The sequence below is a fragment of the Mus pahari genome, chromosome 14 (genome assembly GCF_900095145.1).
Source record: "Mus pahari chromosome 14, PAHARI_EIJ_v1.1, whole genome shotgun sequence".
Lineage (NCBI taxonomy): Eukaryota > Metazoa > Chordata > Mammalia > Rodentia > Muridae > Mus > Mus pahari.
In genome coordinates, this window is record NC_034603.1 from 3,393,988 (window position 1) to 3,414,865 (window position 20,878).

At 42.5% G+C, this 20,878-nt stretch overlaps 1 protein-coding gene across 1 annotated transcript in view; it reads right to left on the minus strand.

The window, feature by feature from the left end:
- The window catches only part of Dock2 (dedicator of cytokinesis 2), a 412,012-nt gene that overhangs the window by 210,617 nt on the left and 180,517 nt on the right, over positions 1-20,878 (minus strand). The window contains exon 27 of the mRNA XM_021211816.2: positions 6,474-6,569. Coding sequence (XP_021067475.1) covers positions 6,474-6,569 — 96 coding nt within the window. The remainder of the gene's footprint in view (positions 1-6,473; positions 6,570-20,878) is intronic.

Genomic DNA, 20,878 nt, shown 5'->3' on the forward strand with positions numbered 1-20,878 from the left:
AGAACTCAGGACAGGATTTACACACCACAGGGTCAAAGTTTCTTGTTGTATACGCTAACTAGCATCTCTGAAAGAAACACTTGATATCACAGTATGAGTGCAGCATCTTCTCTGGCTTATGGCCACAGAAAATCAAGGTGCAGCTTATATATTGGATACAAACACAGCACATTTCACATAGGAACAGTTACTAGGTAAAATTCCTCAAGATTATTTCTTTTTTGCCATTCATCCAAATCTGCCTTCGTAAAGGAAACAAAGAAAAGAATATTGGCTATACAAACACTTAGACTAGGCCAGAATGAAACTCCAGTAAAACTGCAGTCCATGTGAAAAATTTATAAATATGTTCAATATATCGCTGTTGACCAGCTCACACCATGACAGACATGACTATCAATTCGGTTCATCCCACTGAGTAAATACTGAGCTCCTGCAATCAGTATTTCAGGTAGACATCACCAGTCAACAAGAGTCGGCATGGGCAGCCCAGTCTGCCTTACGACCCTGACTCTGAAGCTAGGGAAACAACAAAACCAAGGTTCAAAGATGTTAAGATGCTGCTACGATTTGATAATTCTCTGCGGAGAGAGTGTGGAGCCCTTCTCGTGTCCCCCTGTCTCCATTAACCAAATGTCACCTCTTCCAAACCAGGCCACCCTCTCTCACCATCAAAGTCTAGCTCCTTGACAATTCAAGGATTACAATAAACAATCTGTTAGGTATTTGATTGGAATCAGGCAGGAGAGAAATGGAAATGCATGCAGCCTCCCGCGTCCCTGATTTTGGTTTTTATAGACTTTCCTTTACCATCTGTCTTCTCTAACAATCCATTGTTCAGACAGGTGATTTACAGAAAATTGGGAGTGGCTGTCCCGAGCAAATGATGATTGCCATGTGCTGAGCCAAAGGAGCCGCTGTCTGTCCCATAAAAAGAGGCAAGCTGCAAGCCCACCTGCCTCCCCAGCCAAGGTCTTATTTGGAATCTCAGAAGCACTAGACATGAATGGCAGGTGTCAAAAATATTGATTGTTTAATATTCCCAAGCAATGGAAACTAGCCAATAAAAATCATGTCTGGGAAATTAAAAATGATGGCTGGAATGGGGATGTTTCCTCCTTGTTGAATCTCAATTTGAAATTAAATTGGAGCCTTGGACATGAAGACTGGGACCTCTAACCCCCAAGAAATTACTTTCCACCACCATTTTCTTTACTTTGAAGGTTTTTCTATTCTTGGAATTGCTAGAAAGGCCCCTTTTGTGAAATTGGAGCTCCTAAGAGAGCCCCTTTTGGGTTTTCCTTCTATCTCCTATTGTGCCCCCATTCAATTCTCTCTTCACTGTAGTTAAATCAGCAAATGGGAGTCACCAGGACTAAAGGCTAGCTTGAAACAGCACCTCCGAGAGGTTCTGGGACCAGACCAAGGGACAGAGAAATTGGGAACAAGGCATCCTTACATCATCCCCATCCTCTCTAACATGTCTCCAATTGTTCTTGAGGAAAGCACCCTTAGTTTAAAAGGAAAGACAGTCTGTAGGCAGAAACACGGAAGTGCCTCCCCTGCCTTCCAGGGACTGTTTCTTTCATGTATTCATTAGCTACATTACTTACTCAGTAACTGTGTACTGGATGCTCACTTTTCACAAGGCATTCACAAATGGAACATAGTCCCTTCCCTCAGGGCTCTTCTAATATAGGAGAGAAACAACTTCTGAGCCTCTTCTAAGGATAGCACAGGTTCTCACAAAATGCCAAAGAAGTGAGTGAGTACTCTGTAGGTCCGTGCACTTGAGAACAGTGTTGATAGGATGTGCAAGGATGTATCTCACAGCAACGGCATGAAGTTGTATTAACCACTGGGCAGACAGACGCAACCTCTCAAACATCATATGGCAATGCAGAGGAGAGAGGGTCATCTCACAAACAAACAAACAAGACTAAAAAACAAAGCAACACCCAAAGGGCAGATGACATGGAAAGGCCTCAGTAAGCCCGTTCTAAGTCCATTAAGATTGATAGCGCCTTCAGTCTTGTTAATGCTAGAATGTGAGGACCAGAGCCTTCAGTCATGGCTTGTAGTACGAGGCATGGCACAACCACTCTGAAACACAGTTGGACAATTTCCTAGGAAAAAAATCTGTCGCTTCATCTATTCCACTATGAAATTTCTACTCAAGAGGAAGTAAAATATGTCCACACTAAACCTATGAGCAAATACCACAGCAGCAAAATCTATAATAGCCTAAAGTTGATGGCAGTCCAAAAACCCACTAACTAGTACATGGATAAGTAAACATCATGTTTGTACAAGATAATATTATCCAGCAATAAAAAGGGAGAGAGTGTGGCATGTCCCCAAGTATGGATGGACTACAGAACATGCTTGGGAAAGAAGTCAGGCATGAGACATCAATCGTGTGGTTTCACCTTATGAAGTCCCCCCAAAAGGCAAATGGGTACAGATAGTTGCTTAGGAATGGGGAAGGAATGGAGAGTGACCACAAATAACCCAGGGTAGGGAAGGGAAGGACCCAGACTGAACTACCATGGTGGCCATACAACTGTACAAAAAGTGCTAGAACTCATGAAAACTAGTCTGTTTGGTGATTACACGTTGTAGGGAGGGCAGCTTCCTAAGGGTGTGTGTCTATGCTGGACCTTAAAAGTTAGGCAGAAGGTCACCAGAGTGGGAAGGCACAGGAAGGTATGGTAGACAATAGAAGATGCTCAGGTGGTGCAGAAATCCAGAGCACTGGGTATGTGTGGGCAATACCCAGACATATGCCTTTTTAGACGTTTAGACAGAAAGTCAGATAAAAGAGTGAATGAAAGAGTAGCTGAGGCTACAGCAGACACTAGAAGGTAAGACTGATCTGAATGTGTTTATGAACCGTTTTATAGGCAGTGGAGAAACCACTGAGCAATGGAGGGTAGGGGATTGCCCTGGCAAAGAGTACCAGACAGCAAGAGGAACGTGTATTAGGAAGTCCAGTCATTAGGGCAGAGCATCCAAGAACAGACCCATAAAAGAGGCAGGAGTGAATGAGAACCACTCCTCCATCACTTGCTGGAGTTGATAATGCAGATGGACAGAGACTCATTGGACCAGATAGGAAGAAAAATAACAATAGACACCACTTACTTAGTGCTTTCTACAGTCCATACCCTGTTCTAAAGAACTGCTACTCTCAAGGAAAAGCAGGGAGTTAAGAGCCTGCTATATACAGAATGAGCCAAATGGATTGATGATCACCTTCAGACTCATTCCAAAGAAAAGGAATAAAGATTAGGAAGGTCATAAAATGCTTATCTAAGGTGCGCACCGGGAGCCACATATAGGAGGCCTCTAACTCTGTAAGAAATGGTGGTACTTCAGCTCTGGAAGGGTGGTAAGTGAGAAAAATGACAAACTGCAAGGCTGTGCAGCCAGGGAGGTAGAAGATCCTGCACTGCAGCACTCTGTGGGACAAATCTTCATCTGTCTGTCTGTCTGTCTGTCTGTCTGTCTGTCTGTCTGTCTGTCTGTTCTTCCATCATCTATCAGTCACCTATCTATCTATCTATCTATCTATCTATCTATCTATCTATCTATCTATCTATCTATCTACCTATCATGTACCTATCATCTATCTTTTTATCATGTATCTATCTATCTATCTATCTATCTATCTATCTATCTATCTATCTATCTATCTATCTATCTATCTGTCATCTATCTATCTTTGCATGGTGGAGGATGGAATCCTGGACCCCACCATATCAGGCTCATTCCCAGCCGATCCTTGCTTCTTTATATACATATGATGAGTAAGTAAACAGGTTTAGAGAGTAAATAAACAGGCGTAGACAGAAGTAGACAGAGACAAATCCATGGAGGACTATGGTACTCAGACTCCCTTTAGGGACCACAGTCTCACCAGCCACCATTAGAACATATGTGATAATCTGGGCTCTGGGTCCATGAGGTAGGCTGTCATTAGATAACCTCAACCATGATTCTTACTACACCACAGTAAAGCAGAGATGCCAGTGTGCTTTTGGAAAGCTGAGTCTGGTTCTCAGAGAATCATACAATCTTTCAGGAAATTTAATGTTAGGAAATTTTGCATACAGCATATCTTACTTTGATAATGCTTTTCCTTCTTCCAACCCTTTCCAGATTCTCCACACCTCTCAATTTCATGTGCTCTCTCTCTTAAGAAAAGAAAGAGGATCAAAACATACATACATGCAAACAGACAAATAAAAATGCTAAAACAAGAAGGAACAAAGCCAGTCCCCCGCATCTCTCTCCACAAGCTTACAGAGTTTGTCTTGTGTTGGCCAATAGCTGGGCAATGTGCTGCAAGGAAATGAGAGACTGAAGTTCTCATCCCACATGAGATGGCCTCATCAAACCCCTACCCTCAAGGTTCAGGGATCTGAACATCTGTGTAGAAGAGGAGAGAGAAAGACTGTAGAAGCCAGTGGTGGTGGAGGACTGCAAGAAAACAGTGTCCCCTGGATGCAACAGGACCGGTGCTCATATGAACTCATGGAGACTGTGGCAGCACAGGTTCAGGCGGCCAAAGCTCAGTACTGAAATGGAGAAGTAGACATCAAATTCCACTCCAATCCAGGAAAATATGTATAATTGATCATCTGCTAGGAAAGGGAAAATCAGTTTTCTCCAGTGGAAAGTCACTGGGTATATCAACCACACAGCAAGGCAGGGCCTGTGCCCAAGACTAGTTAACCATCATTAAAAAGTACAGGATGATTTTTGTCATCTCTCAGGGAAGTCAAAATTCTGTTAACTATTATGATTCTATCAAACATGGCAGCAGTTAATCTGAGCTAAGTAGCACCGGCCTTTACACACCAGCATCTCAGCCTGGTGCACTTCATTCATTCATTCATTCATTCATTCACCCATCCATCCATCCATCCATCATTCATCCATCCCCTCATTCATTCATATCTTTTATTCAGTATTTATAGAATATCTACTATGTTCGGTGCTGTTGTGGGACTCAAAAACACAGCAAGGATTTTTTTTTTAATCACTTCCCTGGGCTCTCATTCTCACAATGAGAACAAGACAATAATCAAATAAAGCCCAGAGGAGACCTGCTGAGAAAGATAAAGAACCACGGTCTAGCTTTTGAAGCAGGTGGAGGGGACACCCCACCCCCCACCCCCCCACCCCCCACCCCCGTGCTGCAGACTGGCATCAGGACCAGGAAGCCTCTCTGATTAGGTGATTTCTGGACCAATCTGATTACGAGAGAAGCAGCCTTGCAGACACCAAGTAGAATTCTGTTTATATGTGGGAGGAACACATAAAGAAATGACCAGGGGCCAGAGTGTCCCCAGAGCTATCAGCAGTTTGAATTTTCTCCTGCCTGAGAGGAGAAAGTGCCAGCAGGTTTGAACAGGAGAACAGCATGGCTGGGTTAGGCCCTTATTTTGGCAAGATGGGGAGAGATCACACTGTTGGTGATTTGGTGTTTGTGCCTTGGTTTTTTTTTTTTTTTTTTTTTGGTTTGAGAGGAAAGACATTCATTCACACATGGAACAGCAATCTTTCCTGCTTTGGAATAGTGTTTATGCAGAAAAAAGGACCACTGACCTGGGTGTACCAGAATGCAGTCAAGGAACTGCTGACACAACCACTCCGTGGTTCTGTTGAGGGGAAGGTTTCTGTTGTACGTAAGAGAGAGAAGATATCCAGAGGTGTCTGGAAGAGTCCAAAGCGGAGAGAAAGAGAAGCCAAGGAAGCAGACCTCCTCTGAGAGAGGAGGGAGGAGAGGATCTTTGTCATTATAAAGAGTATCTGGGAAGAGGGAGGCCGGGATGCCAGGGCAGGGGGTTGAAATGTAAAGCAAGTGCTTGTGGGTGGAGACTGAGGGCTCCTGGGGCCAGCATGGGCTTTGATTTGGAACCAAGGGAGGATGTCTTTGGAGTCCTGTGTCCTTTCTGACAGAGGGGAGGGCAATGAGTCCGTTTGGCCTATAAGAAGCAGTTTCACAGTTCCTAACCACCAGAAATCCTCATATAGACCTTGTGTCTGTATATATGGACTGCCTGGTGGCTGCCTAACACAGGCAGAGTTCACACAATCAAGTCACTTAGAATAACAAACCCTTAGAGCCCTGAACCTAAGCAACACATAAATAAGGCCAAGCAAAAAGGTAGACAAGTATCTGGACCGGTCTACCTTATTTTCTTACAACATGAACCCCCCTCTGTTTATTAGTGACATGCCACTCCTGCTGGTATATCTCCACTTTGATAGACTGTAAGTTATACTTTATTTTGACAACGAGCTAGTGTTCATGTCTTCTTAACTCAGATGGGAGAAAAACACAGTCCTTTATGCTACAAACTAAGCAATGACCAGTGTTGGCATTCAACAAAGGCCTCCAGAAAACCCCACTCTGAAATTTTGAAGAGTTTAAGGTTCTTTGACAGGGAGAAGGGTTTACTCACAATCAAAGCGTGGTCTCGGCCCATCGTGATGACTGTCCGGTTCACTGTGCGAAGCAGCTGGACCATGATCTCTTGGATGTGGTCATAAGTGAAGGCCTACAATGCATTGAGAGACAACACTTAAAAGTCTAACACTGGACCAGCTCACTCTTCCAAGGACACAGATAGTAGTGACCAGGTGTAGATCATGTGCCCTACAGTCTGGTTCCATCAAGCCCAAACAGACATCAGTCTTTCTCTGGACATGTGTCCTCCACCCTCCACCCCTATGTCTTCCCCAGGCTCAAGGGTAGGAGGGACAGGAAAGCGCTCTCCTGACTTTGTTATTTCTACAATTCTTTTCCCTGACTCATCACTTCTTATAGCTTGCATCACATAAATATGCCATTCCTGGTTATAGCACTAAATGGCTACAGTACTTACTAAACACCTGGTACTCAGCTAAGCACTTCACCTATTTTCTCATCAAGATAAGGAACATTAGGATTGCTGCTATTCAGATGACCAGACAGAAGCCCAGAAAAGTGAAGTAACTTATGTGGGGATTGCCCAGCAAGAAGTCAGGGGGAGGAGCTGAATCTAGCACTCTGCCTCTCAAGCCTGCCTCTTCCCCACTCTCAGGAGCAATGAGGACAGGGTCACAGATGAGTCACTGCTGAGGCTTCATTAGTCTGGCCCATCTGTCAAGATGAATACAGTCTCCGTTTTCAATTGGACAACTTTTAGCTCCTTCTGTGACTTCTGATCTTTCCTCTCTTAGAATATCTTCAATGCTACGCATTCATTCCACTTTTATCTTTTCTTCGTTCCCTTTACAATTGCATCACATTTATATAATGGCCTCCACTCAGCGTACTATTCCCCAGGACTACATTCCTTGCCTTACCAAAATAGATATTAAAAGTATTCTTTTCCTCTAGGCCTTCTGACCCTGGTTTCATTTAAACACCCATTCCTTTTTAATCCAAAGAGCATCAATTAGATTGTTCAGGAACTTTGGTATTTAAAGCGTAAAACTGTGACATTCCATCCCATTTCTCTGAAAGTCCACGCTGTGGAGACTGTCTAGGGGAGTGTTATGAAATTAGGTGGACTTGACTTTGGGCTCCACCTCTCCTAATCTGAGCTGGGTGACCTTGAGCAAATCGTTTTTCCTCTGTGTTGTAGCTTCTGTGCGTATGAATGTGGCTAACATCAAAACTTGAGTTACTGATTTGAGGCATCAACTAGGGACCAAGATTAAGGCCTTCTGTCCGTAGAGTCCCAGAGTGTACACCTACATCAGGAGCTGAGCGGTTCCTGCACCTCAGCATTCCCCTGGTCTGCATCAGCATCCCCGCCAGGCTTGTGGATTCCCAGCACGTACCAGAAAGTGAAGTCTGAGCAATGCATAATATAAACCCTGGCTGATATGGAAATGTCACCCAAAGAATGTATAGCTTATATGCAAATGGAAAACTTTCAAGATGATAAACCTGTATTAAGCTGTAAAAGTGCGACCACAAATCAACTGCTCTTAATTGCTCCCTGCCCGGCAAGTGGAGGTTAACCCAAAAGAAGTGTCTTCCAGTCCCAAACTAAATGGTGGCTTGTAATTGAAATGACAAAATCAGTCTTCCCATTATGGCCCGGGCAAAGAAATTAATCCACCCAACCTAAACACATTGCAAATTGCAGTGATATTTTTTCCTTTTAATAATCATAGACTATGATATCTGGAAGGGACTCTAATTGTTCTTTCCTGCATAAGACCAGTGAGAAGAGGAAGAGAGATGGAGGTGGGTATGTTGGGATGGGGCCAACCCATCTTCTTGATTCATCCTAATCCCTCAGTATTTTGAAGTATGGGACACTATTCCACGACCACTGGCCTGTCTTATCACCTCTGGGGCAAGTTTTAGTGAGAGAACCCAGACCTGGTACTGAATCACATTCTGAACCCAACTGCCGGAGCCCTGTGCCCTTGGCTTTCTTTCAATCTGTCTTTTGAAACTAACTGGGAAATCCCCCTGCAGTGTGAATAACTGGGAAATCTCCCTGCAGTGTGAATAACTGGAAAATCCCCCTGCAGTGTGAATGTTCTCGATGCTGCTCTCTCCTTCATGTAAAGACCCCCCTTTTGAGAGGGGGAATCCTCTCAGATCAGAGCAGGCAGAAAGGGAACAGCCAGTATTTTGTAAGACTGCTTTGTTTTCCTTGGGTTCTAAGGTGAGTTCTATTTATGACAAATGTGTAAGAAAAAAAAAACCCACCTCAAAACTTGAAAAGAAAGCAAAATAAGAATTACATGACATTTACTAGAACAATTTTGATAAAATCAACTGAGGGGCCTCTCGTGGGAAATGCAGTTCTGACAGACTGTCCACAGCTGGTTAGACATCAAAAGTTTTTATCTCTGCAGGGCTAGAGAATTCCACAGGGGTGAGAGGCCACCGTGTGAAAGATAGCACTTGGTGTTGGTTCATTGCTTTGGAAAAGGATCTGGCTTGATTACTCTGTGCTAACACCACTTGTCTGAGACCTAATGGCAATTTTCTCTCTCTTCTACCACAAAAGATCAGGGCTTATAAAATTTTTCTAAAGATTTCTTTTATTTTTATTTACGTGTGTCTCTGTGGATGTGAGTACTGGTGCCCTAGAAGGCAGAAGAGGGTGCTGGATTCCCTGGAGCTGTAGTCATAGGTGGTCCTGAGTCACCCTACCCAGTATGGATGCTAAGAACTGAACCCGAGCCCTCAGAAAAAGAAGGGAGTGCTCTTAAGCAGAGCCATCTCTCCAGGCACCAATGTTCATACACCTTTAGGAAGCTCATTTATTTGCCTTGTTTCCCATTTCGTCAGCGAAGTAAAACCTTGACACATGTCAGGTTGTAATTGGATAACCTGACTTTTTTAACACATTGAGAATTCTACCTTGAAACAAGGGATGTTGAACATTTACAGTAGGTAGCTATATAGAATGTTGTCAATTGTTGTTAAAATTATAAACGTATATAGTTTTTAGAATTTCCAAAAAGTTTATTTAAAAGAAAAGAACAAAATCCTGGCTCTCTCCTTCATCACAGAATCTTTAATCCTCCAGTTGCTAGAGCTGGGACTCTGGTATTTATGAGCATGTCATCTATGACAGGTTTACACCGTTCCATTTCAAAACAGTTTTTTCCACCCACTTGGTGGCTATATAAACCTAGGACACGACTGCTCCAGTGTATTGTTGAGGGGAAGGTTTTTATTGTAGGTATGAGGGAGAGCACAGCCAGAGGTATGTGGGAGAGTCCAGAGGAGGGAGACATAGAAGTGAACCGCACATGGTCAGCAGACTGGATCAGGCCATGAGTGGGGATGCGAGAGTGTGAAAGGAAGATAAAGAGAGAGGGGCTGAGAGGAGGAGGATGAAGCAGTAAGGGCCAAGACAGCCAGCGCATGGCTAAAACTTCAGGGTTGTCAGGGAATGAGAAGCTGGGGGAAGGGAAGCCAGTGAGCTGGAGGAGCTCACGGTAGGGAGTAGAGTGGACAGCTCTGAGAAGTCTATGCTAACATGGACTCAGAAGTGGGTATTTGGGATGCTGGGAGAGTCTGGAGGCCAGCCAGCATGTGCTTGGTATGCTGATAGGTTAACCACAGTTAACCATTTGTCCAGATGTTCTCCCGAACCTGACAGTGGCATTGCATCTTCAGTGTCTCGCTGGAAAGTTGACTGCTTCACTCTTCCTCATCAGGCCCATGTCTCCTCACATTTCTACTTTTGACCATGAGAGTGTGATTATGGTTTGATCAATATTTAATATTTAAATGTTTTGAACACCTAAATATCAGTTCATCTGAGCTGTAAACCATAATAAATTCTCATTTCTTCATGTGTATATGATGTGTGTGTTTATATATGTCTATCTGCATGTGAATGCATATATGTGTATGTGCACACATATGTATGTGCATACATGTGTATCGATCTATGTGTTTGTGGTGTATGTATATATGTATGCATACATTGGTGTGTGCATCCGCATGTGTGCTTATGCCTTATAGTGGCCAGAGGTTTCCTCAACCACTTTCTATTTTGTTATTTTTCTACTTTGTTATTTGAGACAGTCTATCACTAAATCTAAAGATCTTCCAATCAGGCCAAAGTGCTTCTGGGATTTTCTGACTTCTCCTACCCCACCCCCAAAGCCTGGGGTTAGAGACAAGATTAAGGACAAAGAGATAGATAGATAGATAGATAGATAGATAGATAGATAGATAGATAGATAGATAGATAGAGATATGTGTGTGTGTATGTGTGTGTGTGTGTGTGTGTGTGTGTGTGTGTGTGTGTCCTTAAATCTAAATGTTGATAGAGGAGATGGAGATGGCGAAGGAGAAGAGAGAGAGGAAGGGGCAAGGGAGAGAGAGAGAGAGAGAGAGAGAGAGAGAGAGAGAGAGAGAGAGAGAGAGAGAGAGAGAGAGAGAGAGAGAGAGAGAGAGAGAGAGAGATTGAGAGAGAATGGCTCTTTTGCCCTGGAACACAGTTGTAATGTATGGCTGCCAGCATTTTCCTTGGCTGTGATCTTATATAAGAGGCCTTTCCAATTTCACTCTTATCTTGAAGAATCACAAACACTTACCTGGAAAGAAAATACTTAACTTTGAAGAGATAGTAATATCACCCAGCACAGACTCACACCCTTGCTCCCGTTGGCCACTAGAGATAGGGTTTTTCATGAATTTGAGTTTTGATTTGGTAGTCTATCTTTCTTCCTTCTATTTGAACTAGATCCTATCTTAGACCAACACCTGACTGGAAAGCAAGCCGCAGAAGTAGACGGGGTAGAGGGTCCTCAGTGCCTCAGGACCAAAGCAGGCAATATTGTCACATCCTGTCATTTCTGCCTCTAACACAACACAGGGTGACTGCTCTTTTGCTGAATAACATTTGGGCAATACCTTCCTGAGAACTGTGACTGAATTAGCTTTTACTGGGAAGGGAAATCTAGAGTCAGCAGCAAGGGATGTGGTCAAAGTGGAAAAAAGAAAAGATATGGGTTCTAATTTTGATGTAGTTGTCAGCTAACAAGGTTTGAGGTCTCACTATGTAGCAAGGCCTATACTTATAGATCTGGTAACTTGATAAATGTCTTACTTTACTTAAGATAAGGCTCTACTCTGGTCCCAGGTGTCAACCACCAGGATCAGTAGCTAATTCAATGACATCTGAGACTAATCCTCTCCGGTCCAAGCTCTGTTCTAGCGGCTCCAAGCTCTTTGAATGATTCAGACGGTGGCGCTATTTTCAGCCCTCCAAGACTCTGTTGTCGCTGTCTTCAACACTGTGAGCAGTGCTGTGCGAAAACCGCATCTCACTGCAGACACTACAGAGACGCCGCTAGGCATGCTCCCTCCTTGGCTGTCTCTGACCTAAACGATTCTGGCTCTCTGGGCCTCAGTTTCTTCATCTATATGTTAGACACAATGTCACCACACTGCCAGAACTGTGCTGAGAAATTCTGACTAGTTCTAACCCCGATAGATAAGACTTTCTGAGGTTTTCTTTCATTGCATATTCTTCTAAGTACTTTGCAGACATCAACTAAACTTACCACCCCTAAACACAGGGCTTCTTGCACCCTGGGATGTGGGTACCCAGTTTCCTATGAGCTGGGAAATCCTGCAGGCATCAATGAAATGAAAGAAATGCTTCTATATTCCAGGTGTTCAGGTGAGAAAAATTAGGCTCTGGATTTATTTACACATTAGAGAAACGTTAATCCAAGTTCCAATCTCAGCCTATCCAATTCTAGGGCAGGCTTGCCTGATCCCAGTCCAAGTTTGCCCACTCCAGTACAGGCCTGCTTGATTCTAGTCCAGGCTTGAAGCCGACCACTATTTCCTTCTCTAGGAATGCATTTGTGAAGGGAAAGAGTCTTGGGAGAAGCGAAGTCACTCTTCAAATTTATCTGAAGCGCATCCTAAGATACACATTTGTGTACAAAGCTCTTTGTGTGCCATCTCCTTAGGTATCAAGTGGCATAAGAGTTCCTACATCAGAAATCCTGTTTGATGCATGGTGTCTAACCCACACAATGGAATAGAAGGTAAAGACAGCTTGATTTGGAGAGAACTCTGTAAAAGACTGCAAAACACTGCCATATATTTATGGCATATATATATATATATATATATATATATATATATATTCTTACTTTTAAGCAAAAAATTCTGGGAAAGTGCATGAAATTGTTAACACTGATGTCTGAGAAGGAGAAAGAAGGAAATATATGATATTAAAGGAAAAAATGTATGTGCTGTGGTTCACTGAAAAGTTTCATAATAACTGACCACTAGAAGAAAGAGAATTCTTTCCCAGTGGCAGGTAACAATGAGCAGCCTGTACTCACAAGAGTCAGAGTGGATCCATCTCAGAGTCGGCAGCGCTCTGTGGCAGCCCTCAGACTTCCTTTCAGAGTGGTGAAGTTCTGGGAGAGCCTTCCCTGACCATACCTGCTCTGAGACCTCCCACCCGTGCTGAGGAGAGAGCAGAACCCTGGTCCCACACACTGGTGGCTATTGTTAACATCACTTGTCTGACAGAGGAACAAAGTGGAACAAAGTAACATGAGTAAGTTACCTTTTTTCTCTAAATGACAGAACTCTGAAATGTTTTACTCCATTTACAAATTGCTTTTAACTTCCATTCCTGACAGATTAAAACACAACCTGTTTAAATCACCTGGGAGGGAGAGAACACAACAATGCCATCACTTTCAGCAACCATGGAAATCGCACTGTGCTTAGAGCAAAGCACTGGTTTTATGCAGATCTTGTGCATAGTTTTGGTTTTTTTTGTTTGTTTGTTTTGTTTTGTTTTGTTTTCTTTTGGGGAGCTTTTATTAAAAACACACTGGAATCTCCAAGCTGCAGCCTAGAGAAGAAAACAATTAAAATAAAATAAAAAATAAAATAAAATAAAATAAATCAAACCTTTCTAAATTGTAATCCCAACATCTTAATGCTTATGATTGAATACTGGAGGAAACCACAGATATACATATGCACATCTGCACTTCTAACATGGTCTAATTTGTGCTCTGGTTTTCAAAACAAGAGTCACTTATGGACGGCTGAATAAAAGGATGTGAGTAAAGACCGCAACTAACAGTTGTTAAATTTCTACTCCATTCCAGGCAATGGGCTGTGGGCTCTATACTTATCTCAATGTATTTTGACAGATGTGCTGGAGCTAAGTACTAACCTATTTTAAAGTGTAAAATAAGAACCACTCCAGTTATTATCATTCAGTTTATACTGAGCATTTGCTATACACCAGACATTGTAGGTACTTCATGTGCACAATCTCTCTGATTTCTGAGGACAAGCTCACATATCTGCTGCACTGGCTTCCATGCTACACGTGAGAGAGATGTATATAACTGGTCCAGGCACAGAGCTGTGGGTGATAGAGCTGCAGGTGAATCCATGTCTTTCTGGTTGCAAGGCTCTTTTGCTTCTGGTGTTAGTTAACTATAACAACACTTCACAGTTTATAAAAGCCAAGTGAACAAGCAAAGTGTATGTTCCCAAACTGAGAAACTTATTGCAGCTGGGTATGGTAGTGCGTGCCTTTCATCCCAGCACTCAGAGACAAAGGCAGGCAGATCTCTGTGGGTTTAAAGCCATTCTTGTCTACACAGTCAGTTCCAGGATAGACAGGGGTGTATAGTGAGACCATGTATAAAAGGAGGGGGGGAAGAGGAGGAAGAGGAGGAGAATTGTTATCACCATCATCTTGTTACAAGGTTAACAGCTTACACACCGTGGGACTTGCAACTCCAAACTGCTCTACCTTGAAAACAGGTTTGTCAGCCTGAGTTCATCAAATCTGAGGTTCTGCTTCTTGCTTTTCAAAGTTCCTCGGACAAAGCAACTGGCTGAGATATGTTTACTTCTGAAAGCCCATCTCACATGTATTAAGACTACTGAAAAGAAAACTCCCTTCAGTGCAAAGATAATCAATACAATCACAGAGGAACTGAGTTATAATTGAGTCTTAGCTTGAGTCTTAGCTAATGTCCTGTTGATCTTTAAACAGTTACTTAAGCAATTGTTAGCTTTAATTATTAGTACCAATTATTTATTTCACATTTTGGTGCTGATTTGACATCTGTGTTCAAATACTCTGGGCTTCTTCATCCAAGCTGTCTGAAACATAAACTCTCAAAGCCTAAATGCAAACTGAATCAGAAGGGCAAATGGCCCTGCAGCCACAGGCTCTGAGCTTTCTACCATAAAACATGGGATCTGCAGGTTACTTGTTATAGTTCCAGAAACTTAACAGAACCTGCATACTCATCCCTCATCAATGTTCTTGCATGGGCTACTGAAAGTGTCACGATGCATTGGAAAGAGAACATAAGTACAAGGAAACCCGTTTAACTTTGCTGGTCAGGAAACTCAGAATGCTGTTTATGTTGTATTGATCTTTATTAATGAGTAAACAAATGACTTAATCTTTAATGCATGCTGCCTGTTTGGAAGGTGATATATTTGCAAATGCATGCATCCATGGGAACAGGAAAAACAGAACTTCATGATGTTCAAGACCTTTGAAATGCCTCATCCAGAAAACTATCGAAGATGGGCTTCCAGGATGCATCTTCCTTCTCCCCTTCACTGACTACTGAATTTCATCTCCACTCAGCTTCTCTTTTTGCCCTTCTATCATCATCTTTTGTCTCCACTCCTTTACAGTTTTAGTCATAAGGTGGAACCTGCGTGGGTGCCTGTAGACATGAGCAATATCCCCCCATATTCCAAACTGTAACTCTGATACTTGAAGCTCCATAGAGAGTATTGTACTCTTGACCCAAAGCTAACACTCCTGTTACAATGTAGCCCTTAGTAAGAGTGCTAAGAAAATAAGGACCTCTGAGGAGCAGGCTATAATCTACCCCAGTCCACCTGCCCCCTCGCACTCCCAAGCAAGCGTCATCAGAGAATTCTTTTGAGACGATGAATTGAGTCTACGTCACCATTTTAGGTTCAACACCTAGCATGGGTAGCTTATGCATACTGAGTAATTGCTAGGATTGTTATCAAGTAGATACAGATCTTATTTAATTAGTAGATGTACTAGGAGGAAAATAGTCATGGCTAAGAGAATGAGGAGTGATTCTCTGAATGAGGGGGATGGAATCAGAGTGAAGAATCTGGAAGCTTCTGGGTACAGGCTATTTTTAAGCTGGTCTTGACCTTACACAAAGGACTGAGGGAAAAACAGAGGGATTGAAAATCAGCACCATCTTCTCTCCGTCCTGCAGTGAAAATACCCGTCATCATCCCAACGTCCTCCGGAGACAGAACGTAGGTATCAGCAGCTCATTCAGCAATGGCTGGTAAGAGTTTCCACAGCAGGAACTCCCCAAATTAAAATCCTATGGCTCTCACATTTTACAACAGGCTCTACCTACAAATTCCTTCCAAGTTAGGCAGACAAGACTCCAAGCCTGGAGTCAGGGGACATCTCTGTACCCAGGCAGAACTCAGTGCTCTCACTAACTAGTCCATTTAGGGGTCGATTACGCCAGCAACTGTAGAGAAATTGCCAGCAACAGAGACTTTAGAATCTGTGCCCTGAACTATTTTTCTTTTGCCAGGACAAGACTGAAGAAAGATGCCAATCTCAAGTGTGTGAGAAGTGGCCAGAAAAGGCCAATAAAGCTGAAGGACAGATGTGTTTCCTCTCCCCCTACACAAACACATCACCATTGTTCTTTCTGTTCAGAATGGATGTAATTAAAGCCTTACCCAGAAGCTATGGCTATAAAGAACACCCTGTGCTGCTGTGACCCTGTCCGTGGTGCTGAAAACACAAGCTTTCCGAACAAAAGGCATCTCTCCTTGTTTACAGAGGTGCACTGTCTCTATTTCTCCTGACCTCACAAAGAGAAGTTTTTTCATTTTAATATTGGTTATTTTTCTCCTTCTCCAAGTTTTGGGTTTTTAAGATCATAGATCAAGTCTTATCTTATTACTGATAGCACCATCCTCATCCATGTAGTTTTGCTTTTCCTGATGTGTTGAAAAATTTCTATTTCTATTCTGGGGCTTTTTATTTAAAAGAAGTTAGCATCTTAGTTTCTAAGTTTTCAGTGTCACTTCTTTCAAAAAAAACAGTTTTTGAATTTTTAATAGTAATAATTTTTCACAGAATATATTTTGACCATGTTTTCTCCTACCTAAACTCATCCCATAGCCCCCTCACCTCCCTACCCACCCAAATTTATGTTCTGTATCTCTGTCTTTGGAAAACAAACAAACAAAAAATACAAAAGCAAACAAACAAAAAACCCCAATAGGCATACAAACATCCCCCCCCCAAAACCAACAAAAACGAAAACCAAAATATAAAAGCATAAGACTAATCAAGCAGAGATTGTGGCAGAATCCACAAGACCTGCATAGGTTCAAGACAACGCCCTTCCATGTAGTGAATCCTTCCCTGACCAGCTCTGGGGCAGGAAAGTCTTTCTTCTGAATGCTCAATCAGCAGCAGGTCATCCTAGTTGATGACTATAATCAATTTCTTTCTGAACCAAACCCACGTGTTCATTCCTGGAAGAGCATTTAGGGCTTCTTGCAGAGGAGTGTGTAATATTTGGAAGTAGTCATCCTCCTTCTGTGTTCTGAGATCTGGGGTGATTTGGGAACCTTTCAAAGCTACCATGGTACAAACAGATGTTCCTCCCTACCCCCATTAAAGTGAGATGGCCTGTACAGCATCTGTTCTGTTACAACTCAAGACCTCAAGAAACATCCTCCAACTTCTGCCACTTCAGCCAACCACATTGCTGATGCAGTGTGGCCTCTCAAAGCAAGGCATTGCTTTTCTCTGTCTCTGAATCATCATTAGACAGAGCATGGGAGTGTGGGACATAAACGCCAACCCTATCTGCTCATCAGCATTGATGTGGAGAGCTCCCAAAAGATGCTTCGGTCTCACTTCCTGATATTTATTAGTAATTATCAGATAAATACATAAATACATGACCATTACTTGTCAGTGATAGTTGGATAGTTACAGGCTGATGGAAGAATGAATGGATAAATGAAAGAGAATTGCTCAAGTCTACTTGATATCTTAGCAACTTAGAGTTTGATGCAAAAGATGACTGTTAAGATTAAAGATGTTAGGAACCTTTTTTCTTGTATGCACCACTTCATTACTAACATCAAACGCATAAGTATGAGGGTATGGCATTGGATCTTGCCTTCCAGAACAGATTTCAAGTATATAAATAGTTGGAATTGGGGTGTTATTTAGGAATATTATAATTATTCCTCTCTGACCTTTACTGGATCATGCAATTCTTGTTCCCAGTTATGAAGGTACCCTCTTTCCCCCTAAGGACTGGCTCTATCCACAGGAAAAAAATATTTAACTTCTGCAGAGATTGGTTTTTCTGACTCTTGTCTTCAGAGACATAAACAGTATCAGCCTTGCCAGCATTCCTACATCTCCTGTCCCCCGGAGGGGAAATGTGTGGTATAAACTGTAATATCAAGCAAAGCCAGCCATCTCTTTTTCTATTCAGATTACACCTCTGAATTATGCAGTGCATTCTTTTTGAATGCATCTATCACTTACTGTACAAGCATTAGCAGAACTGAAGATGGAGTCATACATATGAGAGCTCTGGATTCACAGCTTCTCATTCTTGTGCGATGTGCTCAAGTATTTATGCATGCAGACTCTCTGTGCAGCGTGTGGACATTTGTATTCTGCTTTTCCAGTTAATATGCCAGAAGTGTTTTTATGAACACACTGGATGGATAACGGACTGCTCCGTCTTTATTTGTTCCTGATGAGATGTAGGAGAGGTTCAGATCTAGACAGATTAAATTCTGGCTCTACTACAAAAATCTCTCTGTAGCTGAAGACTGTTTAACTACTTCAGCCTCCATTTTGTTCATCAGTAATACTTAAACATAGGTTTGTGCTAAAACCTCTCGTTATATTTTTGTATATAAATTTCTAGATATCTCATTCATAGCAAATTAATATTTTAACCCATGGCTCTACAGTGGAGTATAATATAAAACATGTGAGAAGAATGAAGTGAAAGACTGAGTTAACCTCAGCATTTGAGGACCACGCCATAACATTGAGTGTTTCCTTTCACTCGCCTGAAGTCATCAACCTTTAGATGGAAATGTTTGAAGACAAAAGACATCCCTCTACATTCTTTGGCAGATGTGTTTGAGTGAACTGCCTCCAATCAGAGTCTATTGGACATAAATCTAGAAACAGAACCTACATGTCCAAAAAGCTGCTGGCAAGTCCTAACGCCAAACATTTCCAGATACCAGAACCTCAACCAAGACTATTGTTGACTGTTGTATAGACATTGTCGTCTAATTAATCAAATGCATTGATTTGTTTTATAGAAGTTTTTTTTGTAACTCTAAGTGCACCACTAACCCCAACACTTCCCACGCAACCCCCTTGCTCTTATTCAAAATGCAGAGCTTGCTCTTTAATTGTTGTCACATATATATGTCTATGTGCCCTTAAGTACATAAGCAAAATCTGTTCAGTATGCATAATGTTACCTGTGTGTATGTAATCTTAGGTCTGACCTCTTAGTTTTGGATAGCTGATGGGGGTCTCTTCCCTGGGGAAGCATCAAACACATCTTTGAGGTGCTTCACTTGAGTAAGAATGAAGGAAAGAGGAAACACATTAAGTACCCCAGTCAGTTACTGTTGACAAATTCAGAGAGTCACAGAGTTTCCATCAAAATCCCACAGCTGCTTTGGGGTGACACTGGATTCAAATGCACCCCGCACGTCCTTAATCTTTCAGCTAGAATTTAACTTGATACAAGCCAAATATTTACCGACTATTCAATATGTGTCTAGTGTTGTGTAAAGAAGTGACAGTGAACAAGACAGATGCAGTCTTTATGCTCCTGGGTTTGTTGTTTGTTGGGAAAAGGGACCACGGTAAAGGCGAGTCACGGGTGATGTGCACGCCACAAATGGTAATGTGCACACAGGGTTCATACACTGTTCAGGTAATGAGGAGGAAATGGGAGCCTGTGATCCCAACCTCAGGGGTTAGTTTAGTGCATTAAGCATGCTTGAACAGGCCAGTCCTAGCATGCATACACTGGCATAGGATCTTGATGAGAAATGCATGCATCAACTGATGCATCAACCCATTGAGGTCACTACAGAGCTCAAGGTTGGTACCTGCTTTTTATATAGTGGTTAATGCAGTGGCAGCAGATTTACTTTCTCATTTGTTCTGCTGAGCATCAAAAATAAAATTAGTGTCAGCATGTCTTTCTAGGAAGTAGACTAATTGAGGACAGAAAGATCAATCAAACCTCAGAGGTACATTATGGAATGTCTGTTTAAAATGTGGAATTATGCCAAGAAGTATAAACATTCAGAAGAAATGTGGGATCAGATTTGCCTTCCCCTTGTAAAGTCCATAGACCTGATATAGGACTCCCTTACAAGAGTAGCTTTAGTAAATGAAAGACTATGCCACACTTTCAAAGAGACAATGGAGGATCCCACTGTGTGGAATGAGTTGGGTGGATCAGCCAGTGGATGCTCCTCTTAAGTACTCAGAGCAAAACGTATTATAGCCACAGTACTAAGCACAGTCTTAGGCCTGTGATAAAGTCCTCCTAGCATACTGAGTAGACTTGATGCTGGAGATTGGAGCTGGAAGGAGCTGGGAACTGCTGTCTCTGGGGCAGTCCACCTTCTATGCCTCTGCACTCCCAGGGCTCAGCTTGCTGCCTGATGAATAGCAGCTGCCTAGTTAATATTCAGTGAATGGTTAGATAGAAAGGCATTGCTTTAGTTGAAAGGGGAATTTGCAACACGAACAAATATAAAACCACACGTGATCAATTTCTGAATTCCAGCATGCGGCCAGCATTATGAGAAAGCAGTAGAGACCATTATAAACGTGGTGACAGAGGGGCCACAGGGCTTCTCAGTGGATGAGGGAATGGGGTAAAGTCCTGTCAGGAAAGGTAATGTCCAGCTCTCAGGGGTCACAATTCAGATGTCTAGAGGGGAAGAGCAGTCACCTAGGGAAATGACAAGAAGTGGAGCCGCGGCTCTCATTGAGTAGTTCCACAAACAAGACGGGATATGTTTGTGGGCTGGAATCAAAAAGTGCATCACCAGCTGCAGGCCCTCAGGACAAGAAAAAGGAAGAGGAAGTCGCCTTTTGGGGTATGCAAACACAGGATAAATGACAGGAGGAGGAAGGCCATGAGAGCCTGGTGGGAGGGCAAGAGAATTGTTTGCTAGGATGTAAAAAACAGCTGGAAAGAGAGTCAGGGAGAAAAGCTCTCTCTCTCTCTCTCTCTCTCTCTCTCTCTCTCTCTCTCTCTCTCTCTCTCT